At 35.1% G+C, this 13,603-nt stretch overlaps 1 protein-coding gene across 1 annotated transcript; it reads left to right on the top strand.

Moving 5' to 3' along the window:
* Positions 1-3,277: 3,277 nt before the first annotated feature.
* Positions 3,278-12,318, top strand: LOC115965570 (4-hydroxy-tetrahydrodipicolinate reductase 2, chloroplastic-like). The gene is made up of 9 exons (XM_031084831.1): positions 3,278-3,405; positions 4,382-4,576; positions 5,284-5,521; positions 6,383-6,516; positions 6,606-6,680; positions 9,607-9,708; positions 11,246-11,355; positions 11,465-11,552; positions 11,938-12,318. Exons 2-9 carry the CDS (start codon positions 4,385-4,387, stop codon positions 12,004-12,006), a joined length of 1,008 nt encoding a protein of 335 aa, XP_030940691.1. The 5' UTR covers positions 3,278-3,405; positions 4,382-4,384; the 3' UTR covers positions 12,007-12,318.
* The last annotated feature ends 1,285 nt before the right edge of the window (positions 12,319-13,603 follow it).

Here is a 13,603-nt window from a genome sequence, read left to right as displayed (position 1 = left end):
TTCTCTTATATAACCTCCTTAAAGTCATCAGAGCCTTACACTTATTGGTTATCTGGACCTTCACTTGAGTGCCCGTCCCATCGGACATCTCCCTTACCTTTCTGTGAGTTGCAGTGGCCAAGATAATACCGTTCCCCTATTCTCTCCACATTAATGCGGCCAGAAAAGTAGCTTTCCTGCATTTAATGCGGCAGCTGTAATCTCTCCCTTGACATTCTATACTCTCTCCCTTCTCCCAGGCTTGTGAGGCTCGTCCTTGCTACCAATATTCGTTGGAGTGATTCCTTATTGTTGGTAGGGTGCATGTTTGGTCCATATTTGGCACGTTCGAGGAGACATTCCTCATCGGACCACCTATAAGTTTGGGCTCATAAGAGTTGGGCCGGAAGTCCTCTTAGCGCCCCACTTTCTCCTCGGACGCGACTGGACTCTGTATGGGGCCCAAGGCCCATTGTTTGATTTGGGAACTTTACCCCTACACTAAGTATTTAAAATTTTAATTAACAATCGGTCATGGATTTTAACTACCTTAAAGTTTGTATTGACAATGCATATTGATAAATTCTATTACATTCTTGAAACTCATGTGACACAGCTTACGTAGAGTAAAATATTGGTAATAACTTTTAATCAATGATAAATTATTTCAATAATTAATGAGAGTTGTAAAAAAAATTATGAGTGTAGAAATTTGTGGCAAAAATAAGATTAATTGACACAATCACAGGTTCATAGCTTTTAAAACTTAACTTTTATTATGCAGTATGAAATTTTCCCTGACTCAACTTTGACCAATAGCCCAAATTCATCAATAGCCTATCATGCCCCACTTATAACTTAACCAATAAAATTGTAAGAGTCCGTACTGCCGTTCTTAGGTTTTTGTTGTTGAAGGTAGGTTAATACGTTAATTTATGATAGCTATTTTTTTTTTTCTTGGCCTTCGAAAAAATTACTTTGTGTTTAAACAATATTTTTTTTAAAAAACCAATGAACTCAACAATTAATTTTCATTCATATCAATTGAAGTTTGTCAATGAAACCATGTTCCGCCATTTTTGGGTAAAAAGTAAAAATGCACATTATTATAGCTGTGGGGGCCAGCCAATCAACAGACCCATTAAGGTCAGGATCGTTTGGCCTGTGGCCCATCCGAGAATGCACATCCGTCCGAGGAGGCGAAGTTAGGTCATAAGGGTAATTACAGAGGGAGGGTGGTAGTCAATGTCACGAAAGTAGAGTTCCGTGTTCGTCCGAGGACGCCATACTCCTCGACAGTATGCGTTCGAGGACGATCAGGATGCAGTCTTGTTACAACCGGACCTCGGAATTACGTCACCACTGAAGATGGGATAACGGACCAAGGGTAAGAAAGAAAAGGCAAACAAATAACTACAACTACAGCTGCCTCCGCATTAATTATCTTTCAACCAACTCTCTGGCCGCATTAATGTGGAGGTGATACCTAAACAGTAAGGAGGCAGCCTTACAGCTGCCCATAGGAAGTTCCAGGAGGTGCTAGATGGGACAGAAAGAAATCCCCCGAACCCAACCTACACGTGTGTGGTGAGGATGGAACACAGAGGGTGGTATATAAACTGAAAGAAGAACATGCAAAAGGGAAATCGGAACATAAGAGAAAGAAAGAAAGCATAGACTGAGGAAGAAGAATGTAAAAAGAAAAAGAACTGTATCGATTACCAAAAGAAAACGATCGTTGTGCCAGCTCTGAGCCTTCAATATACGTGAGGGTGAATCTTTTCATTCCAAAAAAGTTAATCTAGTTCTTAACACCCACGCTCTACAAATTACATTATTTGGGCCTATTTATGTGCGAACCCAGCATCGTTTTAGGTCGCTACAAATCGTGTCCTTACAATAACCATAAAGTTTTTAAAATAGAGTAGATTAATAGTATTAGAGTTAAATTAGATATTAATTTTTATTTGATTTTAAATTTTTTCCGAGTAATTTAAGAGAGCATTCACAACTAGGTTGCTAAAAAATATAGCTTTTAGTAACTCAAAACACTACTTTATCTATTTTGACACCTCATTTTAACATTCAACATATTAAAATAATATAAATAACACAATAAAATAAAATATCCAACACAATAAACATCAACCTCAACCATCAACACATTAAAAAAAAAAAAATTATATATATATATATATATACGTGGGGGCCGGTCAATCAATAAATTATTAAAAGCGTGTTAATTGGACCTGTGGCCCATCCGAGGACGTAAAACTGTCTGAGGAGGCCCATATCAGGTTATAAGGGTAACCAAACGAAAGAAAGAGTAAATATCACGTGAGGTGAGTTCAGTATTCGTCCGAGGACAAACTCCTTCTCGGCAATATGAGTTCGAGGACGACCTGAACGCCACATTGTTATAAACATACTTCGGAGCTACGTTACAACTAAAAGTGGGACATGGGACCAAGGATAAGAAAGAAAAGGTAAATAAATATCTTTAATAACAGCTGCCTCCGCATTAATTACCTCTCAACCAACTCTCTGGCTGCATTAATGTGGAGGTGATACCTGAACAGTGATGAGGCAGCCTTACAGCTGCTGGTTGGAAGTTCCAGAAGGTGTTGGATGGGACAGGAAGGGATCCCCTGAACCCAACCTACACGTGTGTAGTGAAGATAATACCAAGAGGGCAGTATATAACATGTAAGAAGGCATTGAGAAAAGGGGATCAGAACTTCTGAAAAAAGGGGACTTAGAAGAAATCCTTATGAACTAAAGAACTGAACTTGTTTCAAGGAGAAATTTATCATTATATCAGTGCTAATCCATCTATAAACGTGAGGTTTAATCGTTTTTCTTTTAGAGTTAACCTAGTTCTTTGACATCCACGCTCTACAAATTTATTGTTTGGGCCTTTAATGTTCGAACCCAATACCAATTTGAGATCATTACAAATTGAGTCCCTACAATATATATATTTTATAATTTTAGAGATGACACCGTAACTTTTTTTTTTTTTTTTTTTGAGAAGCCACTTTACTGTAACTTAGTTGTCAAAAGTTTTAGGTTTGGCAACTTTGATAAAGATGATTTTTTTTTTTGGTGTGGTTTTGGTGCTAAAACGACAATATAGTGATTTTCACATTTTTTACGTGAATGCACTAGGATATAACTTTTATCTTTATCCTAGGATACTAGGATTCAATGAGACATGAAAACCTTAGCCAGTTGGGTCTTAACCCTGTTTTTTAAAGAAAGCTTACCAAACCTTGGCCTATAAAAAAAAAGGGGCGTGATTCTTTTTTTAATTTTTTTGGTTCGTTTGAGTCTAACACAGTGACACACACACACAGTAGGACTCTTTTCTCTGATTCTCTCTCTTTCAACCAAATTTCAGCCCTTCCTTCGTTCGGGGTTAAAGGGGTAAGTCACTCTCTTCTTCTTTTTGCTTCAATATTATTTTGGTTCTGTTCTTTTATAACTTTAACAGTATAGCACAAACAAAGCTTACATTTTTTTTTGATTTTTTCTTTGCTTTGTCTTTTTGGGTATTTAATGGGTGTTATTGCAAGTGTGAGGAATGTGTGTATTTTGGGTTTTAGCTATGATGCCCAAATGGGTATTATATGGTATGGAGGAGCTCATTCATTGGGCCTGCCTGTTATCTGTTCTTCATTTTGAGGAGTTTGCATGGGCATTTTCCTTTTGATCTTTGATAAAACTGGGGTGAATGAATTAATGTACTTGATATTATGTTAGTTCTTGCTTTTAGTTTTATTATTATTATTATTTGTACAAGATGAACACCATCTGTTTGACAAAAGTCCACATCGGCTTAAGTGTGACTTGAAATGCAATGCAAGGGTTATTGAATCTATGGATGTATGGTAAGACATCCTTGATGTAATCACAAAGCGCACAGCATGGTGGATGTATCCCATTTAGATTCATTTAATAAAAATTTATCAATGACCTTCGTACACTGTAATCTAGTGGAATATAAATTGTTTGATAAAAATACTGAGTGAGATTTGGATAAAGGAATTTTTAAATGTGGCTTAGGATATTAAATTAGTTTGAAAGTATTGTGAATCTAATACTATATAAAAATTTTAATTAACTATCGTTCATGGATTCCTATTACCTTAAGTTTGTATTGACAATGAATATGATTGAATGTTTCGTGAATCATTGTTATGAAATACTAATAGCTATCACTCGTCTTTGGACAAATGAGAGAAATATTATTGGAGAGTTGCAAGAGTTGGACTAACTTTATCAAGCAGTCTTTTCAGGAGTTCATTTGATATGCTACCTTTTTAAAGGATCCATTTTAGTAAAATTTTTTACATAAGAAATTGTGCCTACTGAGCCTCATGCACCTCCCTATATCTTGCAGAGAATGGTGTCCTTGCTTAAAGTGAACCATCAGCAACACTTTGCGGTTTTCTCCAGTGGTATTAGACCCAACAACAGGACCTTTCATCGCAAGTCATCTTTCATCTCAATGTCTTCCAGGTCACCCACAACAATTCAACATCTTCACAATACAGTGTCATCATCTTCGAATCACAACCTCGACATTCCCATCATGGTACTCTTTACATTTACAATGCTATCCATATTTAATATTCAAATTGTGCTGCTGTATTACTTTTTATCTTTGCTTGCAGTTATAAGTTTTAATTTGCAACCACTGCTCCTGGGTATGAGCATAAACTGCTTAGCCCTAGATAGCACAGCAATTGGTTCTGGTGGGTGGGGTTAGTTGCCAGGTACAGGGCTCCTCTTTAGAAAGGTTCTTTACATTATTAAAAAAAAATGTAACCACCCTAATACTTGACTTATCTTACTGTGCTAAGCATAGTCTATATATATATATATATATTTTTTTTTTTTTTGGTTTGTTTTGTTTTAGGCCACATTAACATAGTAATTAGTTTCCCAACTTCTATCTGATTTACTGAGATGACCTAGATGATTGCAAAATTTGAGATGCTAAGTAGTCATATTGCCATCAAATACTTAAAAGGTTAGTGAAGAGGCTTGTCACTAAGCTACAAGGCTCAGTGGCATAGCCTATTCTCCTTTATGAGAAGAACAAGGGTTCAAATCCCCCCCCCTCCACCGTTTCACTATTAATTGTTAGAAGACAAAAAAGATTATTGAAGAGGCTTAAAATTGGTTTATCTTCAAAACCTACTGTGATGGGGGTAGTTGTACATTTTTGGATTTTATGAGTTTTAAAAGCCTAGTATTAGTATCTCATGGTTGAGATTCGTGTTACAACATTTATTTCAGGTAAATGGTTGTTCAGGGAAAATGGGGAAAGCTGTTATCAAAGCAGCAGATTCTGCAGGACTTAATATTATGCCTCTATCATTTGGCTCTGCAGTGGAGAATGGAAAAACTGTGCAGGTGTGTGGGAAGGATATTCTCATACATGGTCCTGATGATAGAGAAAATGTTCTTGCATCTGTCTTTGATGAACATCCAAATTTAGTTGTTGTGGACTACACCGTGCCGTCTGCAGTAAATGGTAATTTTTATGGAACATAAAATTTGAAGGCTGAGAAAAAGGAACCATAAGTTGGAATCTAGTGTTTTTGTGTGCATGTGTGGCAAAGGGAGGCTTGATTTACTATCTTAGTCACCATTTTTCTTTGTCTCCAATATGAATTCTATATTATCACGCATGGGAAATTTAAACAATTTCTGCTATATAATAAAATTTTGAGGCGAAGGAGCTGTCCTAAACATGTCTCCTTTACCTTATACCATCTGTTGCTTTATGTTGTTGTATTGAATGTAAATTGTATTTATGTTCTACCCTTATTCTAAGGAAATTTGACTCAAAATAAGAGTGCTTAATCCATACCTATGGTACAAAGTGTGCATTACTTGACTGATATATTTTCAAAGAAATCTTAATTATTTTATTAATTTTTTTGAAGCACTATTATCTGATTTTGTTTGCGGGTGTAGTGGATGATGCCGTTCAAGGTGATATATTTCTTTTCTTATCAGAAAGGGATGTATGGTAGGCAACGGAATGATTTCCTGTGGTTTGTGATTCCTCGTTGTGTTATGCGGGTTACGTGGAGGGACTGGAATAGCAACACATTGTGCAGAGATATTTGATTGAAATTAAGTCTATTTTTTGTGCATTCCTTGTTTGAATGGTGCAAGATGAGTGACAAGGTTTCTTGTAGTTCTTTAGTTGAGTTCATGGATCATTTGAGTCTTCATTTGTAATTTTTAGGAATCTTGTATTTTTAATTAATTAATTAAGTATTTAATATCATTTACAACTTTACAGTATTGATACTTACACTCTAATGCTTCTATGTATCTTTTGAGTTTGTTTAGTTTCTTTAAATTTTGTGTTGTGGATGTGTAGATAATGCAGAGCTATATTGTAAAGTTGGAGTACCCTTTGTGATGGGAACTACTGGTGGAGACAGGGACCGGTTATATAAGATAGTAGAAGACTCTAAAGTTTATGCAGTAATTTCCCCACAAATGGGTAAACAGGTGACCAGAGTTCACTACACTTAATTGGGTCTAGTTTAACACTTTGGGAATTTTTTGCTCTTGTTCTTATAGATTGTTGGTTTGGTCAGGTTGTTGCATTTCTTGCAGCCATGGAAATTATGGCAGAGCAATTTCCTGGGGCCTTCTCGGGTTACTCCCTACAGGTTTTGTTCTCTCTCAATCTTGGGATTTTTCTTGGGGATGAAGATGGAGGCTCAAGTAGTTTTAATTCCTTGATTTTGATTTCTTATTTGTTAATGGTTATTTCAAGCTATCATTCAAAAGAATATTCTACTCAACTAAGCCATACTATTAAGTACAAAATTATAGTCCTTATAAAAAATAAGTACAAAACAATAATGGTGCTGCAGTTGCCCCTTATTTGATGAATTCAAAATAGCCTTTACCAAACCACTAGACGTGAGATTTATTTGTTGGTTTGAGTTTGGGAATCAGCCTCTCCAAAATTTAGGGTAAGGCTGCTTACCAATCGCCTCTCATAGACTCCTCAAACACAGGAGTCTTATGTACAACTAGGAGGGACTAAAGGTAGCTATTTTAACCTATTTTTTAGTTTGATGTTTTAATCTTGGCATGCATGCAAATTGTATGAAAATCAAGTTGACCTTCTTGTTGCTTGGTTTGCCTTAGGGTTTTGGCCTCTTAGTCTTCAAAGTTCTTTAATCATTTATATTGTGTTTTCTTTTATGCAAGAATAATAATATTTGTTGATAATAAAACAAAATTGTCTTAGAAAAAAGACTGGAGATGTAAAATGGAGACTTTGAACTTCATTAGTAGCTTTTTAAATCTAATTAGGTGACACTTGATGGTTGGACATTGGGTTCTGCACTGAAAAGAAAGAAAAGAAAAAGAATAAATAGTGGCTGCATTCAAATAACTATACAACAGAATGCACAGAGGGAGTGAAATAAGGATCTAGATGACTCATCATGCGTCACAACAAGAGTACCTCATGCTGAAGTTTTCCAGACAATTGTGGTCCTAGATAGAGCAGGGAGCCAAAAAGACTTTGCATGACACTTGATAGTAAGCAATTTTGATAGGAGTAGACTAGGTTCTTAGGCCAGGTTTGGGCCTGAGCCTATTAAATAAAGTTAAAATCTTGTAAACATGTATGCCTATCTGGTTATAGCTCCACACCCTTTTGCAGGGTCAGTTGTACAAATCACTAGTGTCTTTTTACTCTATATAGGCCAGTAAGCAATGTGGATAGGATTAGCCTAGGTTCCTAGAACTGGTTTGGCCTGTGCCTGCTGAATAAAGTTAAAATCTGCCTAAATCTTTTCGTAAACATGTTATAAACTTATAATGTGTCAGATGTTGATGAGTGCTTAACTGGTTGTTGCTTCACTCCCTTTTGCAGGGTTAGTTGTACAAATTACCACTGTCATTTTAGTCTATATAGGCCATATTTTATTTTCACCTAAAGTCATGGTGCCTTTCTTCACATCATTTTTTTCTGAGTCCTTTTCAGCACTGATTGAATGGTTCTTTTAACTTGAGCGTCAATTCTTACTCCTGGGCAGTAATTGTGTATTCATTTTATTTTTGGTGAGTTATTTTTTTTGTTGCACTTGATAAAAACATGAGATAATCAGATTTTTCAAATGTTGAAGCAAATGGAAAAATAGGCTGGAAAGGTGTCAGATTGTATATTTTGCAATTAAATATGCTTGCAAACATAATTTGGACACTTAATTATAATTTTAATGAATGAGTAGTCTTCAATGCTTTTGGTTATCTAAATTTGGCTTTAAGCCTAGCAATTAGAAATATGCTCAGCTTATGACTGCAATATAGGTCCATAAAATAAGATAATTTTGATTTTTTTTTTCAATTTAAAAAAGGAGTGGAAACTTGTTCACTTCAATAACAAGAATCCAATTTCAGGATTCTATCAGGATCATAACAATTCGTTCCTCAAAAGCTTCCAAAAGTGAATAAATATTCGTGACATGTTCAATATGATGGAAGCTAAATGTAGAATAGGAGGATTAATTTCAGGCCGCATCGTAATATAGTGTTTGGAGGATTGTGCCGTACTGTTTGATGTGGTGTATCTGGCGGGAATGGAATTCGAGAAGCTTTGAGAATCGTGAACGGTCCATTCTTGAGTTTAAGTCTTTTTTCTTTTCTACTCTTCTCGAATGGTGTTTGGTTTTACCTTCTCTTTCTTGTATTTCCCTTTCTGGGTTGCTTGAGCATTGTACTTTTTTTTTTTTTTTTTGGTTTCCCACAGTGTTTCCTCAAGGCTTTCAGCTAGAGACTAATCACTGTTCGTGCTGGGTAGGCCCACGAAGGGGTAAAGCACTGGCCTAGGAAATTCTTTTCAAAGTGCTCCCTAGTTTGAGTCCTGCTACCTGCACTTTGAAAAGAATTTCCTAGGCCAGTGCTTTACCCCTTCGTGGGCCCACCTGGCACGAACAGTGATTAGTTTCTGGTTGAAAGCCTTGAGGAAACATTGTGGGAAACCAAAAAAAAAAAGAAAAAAAAAAAAAGAAAGTACAATGCTCAAGCAACCCAGAAAGGGAAATATAAGAAAGAGAAGGTAAAACCAAACACCATTCGAGAAGAGTAGAAAAGAAAAAAGACTTTGATTTCTTGATGTTTTTGCCTTTTTAGTACATTTCTTATGTACGGGGCCGTGTTTTTTCAATATACTTTTAAGTTACTTATAAAAAAAAAATAGTTATTTTTCAATTTCTACAACTTTACTTCGTTCTTGGCCTGATTTTTTATTTTATTTATTTTTAATTGATAAGTTACACTGACAATCAATGGGTTTTGAACCCATGAGGTCATGACCTCACCCTCTATCTTGCTCTTAAAATGGGAGGAGGTGCCATTTGAGCTAGAGCTCATTAGCATTGCTGGCTTGATATTCATTTGTAATAAATCTTATCTCAGTATCTTAATCACTGCACTCTTTACATGTACCAAGAAGTCTCACAATTTAGCTCTCTTTACCCATTGTATATCCTTTTAAAACAATTTAAACTTATGGAAGAGTTTGAGTTACTTCGATATATTCTCAGTTGTGTTTGATGCATTAATTTCAAATTTTAGGTGATGGAATCCCATCAAACAAGCAAAGTGGACACATCTGGAACTGCTAAAGCTGTTATTTCTTGCTTCCAGAAATTGGGGGTGTCTTTTAATGTGGACCAAGTAAGTTAAAAGAATATGTAGAGTATTCTTTTTATATAGTATCTGATTAATTTTCCTTTTCCAAAATAATTATTATGAATTAGTGGATGAATATGCTAGTGCTAGGTCATAAGTTTCTTATTCAGCATCAATTTTACAGGTGGTTCTTTTTTTTTATAAGTAATTGTACAGGTGGTTCTAGAACATGCATATGCATAAGTACATTTTTAAATTAGCCTATTTTGTTTTGGTTCTTGGAAGTGTTTGCTTATGCATGTTAATTTTTTATTGACCTGAAATAAACAAATTTTTAAGTCTGGAGGAATGTACCAGAATTCAGTTAGACTGCCTTGAATCCAGGTGGCCCAATTCCGCTTTTATAGCTCCCAAAGTTCATTCCACAGTATTGGTTTAAGGCTTTATGGGAAATATGTGGGCCTTTTTCTTGTTGCTTTAGCCTCGTCTCACCATTTTATCATCTCAATACTTTTTTATGATGACAGCTAACAAGTATCAAGTGGTCATGTAGCTATATTTTAAATAGGAGGTAGAGTAAAGCTAGGGATTAAATTCAGGATCTCCTGCATTGATACCATGTTAAATTACCGATTGTCCCAAAAGCTTAAGCTATTAGAAAATGATGAATTTAATCATTTAACTAAAATTCTAACAATCACACCCCCCCCCCCCCTTCTTTATCTTTGTTCTTTTTGTTCTGTACTCTCTTTTGTGTATGTATTGGAAACTATAAACTGCACTGGCATTTTGGATAGGAATTCTATTTAGCTAGTTTTGGTACTATTTGTTTGACACATGATGCATGTTGAGCGGGAGAGAGAATGGTCTTTGCTGTTATGTTGATCAGAAGACATGTATAAAATCTTACAGCACCCCTGTCCAATTTTTTAGGGACAAATTTTTTTCCAACCCACTACATGGCAATTCAAATGACTATTCACACATGTTTTCTTAGTCAGATGACCTATTTAATAATCATATGATTCATTTAAATGACTTAAAGGGTCATTTTATTTAGTATACATGGATAATCATCTATGTGGCCTTGTAATGGGCTGGAGGAGATTCCTTGAAACCAGTTTAGAGGAAAACTGTTCTTTTCAATAGAAGAGCCTGGGTGGCAGATATCTAAATTATTTTTTGTTAGCTTGTTGGCTTAAGCTTCTCTATTCATAAAATTTAGAACATTCTGATTTTAAAGCTTAATTTTCCAATTTGGTACAAAATCTGTCCAATTGGAGTGTTATTTCTGACTGACTGATTATTTCTGATTGAACTTACTTTGCGTACGTTTGGGAAGCGCGTTTTGCGTGTTTCCTAGTGCATGGGACCCACAAGTACGGATTTTTGCAATTTTTTTTTATAAAAAAAATTGGGTTCCACGGTACTATTCACACATTTAAAAATCATTTTGCTATGGTGTTTTCAGTTTTCAGCAATTAGCGGTATCTAAACAGACTCTATGTGGAAAAACTGTGTTTACCCAAAATGTTTTCTGAGTTTAATCCTCCTCTCAGTTCTGTTTAAAACATTTTGTCAGATACAAATGATACGGGATCCCCAGCGACAACTTGAGATGGTGGGAGTTCCAGAGGAGCATTTGTCTGGTCATGCATTTCATATGTATCATCTGACATCACCTGATCAAACGTAACAATAAACATCCTCAGTTTTATCTCTATTGTTTTCTGGCTTGTACTCTTTTACTGTTTCAGCTAATATACTTTTGAGTTATTTGGTTTAATTCTTTTTCCTGCAGAGTTTCCTTCGAGTTTCAACATAATGTTTGTGGTAGATCAATATATGCAGAGGGCACCGTTGATGCTGTAATATTCCTTGCTAAGAAGGTGCTAATCCATTCCTCTCTTTATTTCTATTACAATTTTTTAAAAGAAAATATTTATGTTCTGTTATACTGTTTTATATTGATGTAGACCCTGATGTAATCTACTTTAATAGAAGTTATAACTGCTGTACCTTTACCTCTTTTGCTTTTTTTTAGGCAATATCTCATTGATCAAAGATAATATGAATATCCTTTTTAGACAATAATTACTTTTCTCTAAATTATATTAAAACATGTTTAGTGGTAAGAAGAATAATAATGAATCTCTGATTATGATTGTTGTGTTTCTCCAGAATCTCTGATTATGATTGTTGTGTTTCTCCAGAGTCCGTTCAACTGTGCTCTCATTTTCACTGTTTGATTGTGCAAATATTGTGTAATTGCAGGTTCAATCAAAGGCAGACAAGCTGATATACAATATGATTGATGTCTTGCGTGAGGGTAACATGCGATGAAGTTGGATCATTCAGATTTGTATTAGTATTTAACTTAGCTAAAGATTATTGGGATTTTGGTTAAGTAGCATGGGGGTGGCAATTTTGGATTCATAGATTTGGGCCTAACCATTTTCTTGTTTTATTTTAGAACTATGCAATTAATTGTGTGAATGATAGTTTGGATTGGTGGGATATACTAAAATGTTCAGATATGAACCTCTATCGAACACAATGATTGCACGCAAAGATTCAAATACCTAATTAAGGTTTTATTTGGCAGGGAGGATTGAAAAGTGAAATAAGAGAACATGTAAAAAGAGATTAATGTCATCTATTATAGGTGTTTGATAGGAGGTATAAAAAGTGGGGTAAAAAAAGAAGAAGAAGAAGAATCGTGTATTAAAGTACCATTATATTTTGTATTGAATTGTTTTCAATAAATTAAATCATAAAATTGTCAAATCACTTATGTAAGATTTTTTTTCTATTATCTTTCTCTTATTTAAGGAAGAATAAAAATGGTGGGCTTAGGAAGAAAATAATATATATTATATTATTGAAAAAAAGGAAAATTAGATGCATATCAATCCTCATCTCATCTTTCGGCAAAAATGGCCCATTACCATCAATTTTGGAAATAATTTGCTCAGAAACACTGTTTCCGAACTATATAGCAATCTACCACTTTTTCGGGCCTATAGCGGCGTTTTCCTGAAAAAATTTTTTATAAGTCCCATAACAGGTTCAAGGGGCCCTATAGTGGCGTTTTTAAGCCCTATAGTGACGTTTTTGGGCCCTATAGCGGCGTTTTCCTGTAAAATTTTTTTGTAAGTCACATCTAGGGGCCCTATAGTGGCGTTTTTAAGCCCTATAGTGACGTTTTTGGGCCCTATAGCGGCGTTTTCCTGCAAAAATTTTTTTATAAGTCCCCATAACAGGTTCAAGGGGCCCTATAGTGACGTTTTCGGGCCCTATAGCGGCGTTTTCGGAAAAAGTGGTATTTCCCTAATTATTTCCGAAACAGTGCTCTGTTGCTAAATATTTCAAAAATTAATGCTAATGGGCCATTTTTGCCCATCTTTCTCTATTATCACTATTAACCCAACCAAAAGCACTCTAGTTGTTAGCCCAAGCATGGTCCGGCACCCGCACAATTCACATCACTCTGCCCATTACAACGACAGTAGTGAATGTCTAATAAAAATAGACCTAAATGAAAGTCGTATGTTGTAGTATTATTTTCTTTGAATTAGAACTTACAAATCCATTCATCTACTATTGTTAGAAAAAGGAAAGATGCAATTGGTTTTCTTAAAACCTACTTCTGGTAAATAGATGTTTGATAGAAAAAATATTGGTAACAGCATTTTTTCTGACTTCACAAACAAATCTACTTTTCGTTTGACAGGAGTGAGATAAAAAAAAAATGGAGAGAAAATGAAGGAGATGGGCAACATGGGATTCTTGAGGGCATTAAATCAAAAAGAAAATTTGCAACTTTTTTGTGCCACAACTTTTATACAAAACTAATAGGTTTATACGATAATCTTATCACGTTGAAATTGTAATAAAAGTTAGGGTACAAAAGTTGTGGTCTTAAAAGAATTTATTTGTG

The sequence above is a fragment of the Quercus lobata genome, chromosome 10, assembly GCF_001633185.2.
Source record: "Quercus lobata isolate SW786 chromosome 10, ValleyOak3.0 Primary Assembly, whole genome shotgun sequence".
In the NCBI taxonomy this organism is placed as follows: Eukaryota; Viridiplantae; Streptophyta; class Magnoliopsida; order Fagales; family Fagaceae; genus Quercus; species Quercus lobata.
This window is presented reverse-complemented; position numbering and strand designations above follow the sequence as displayed.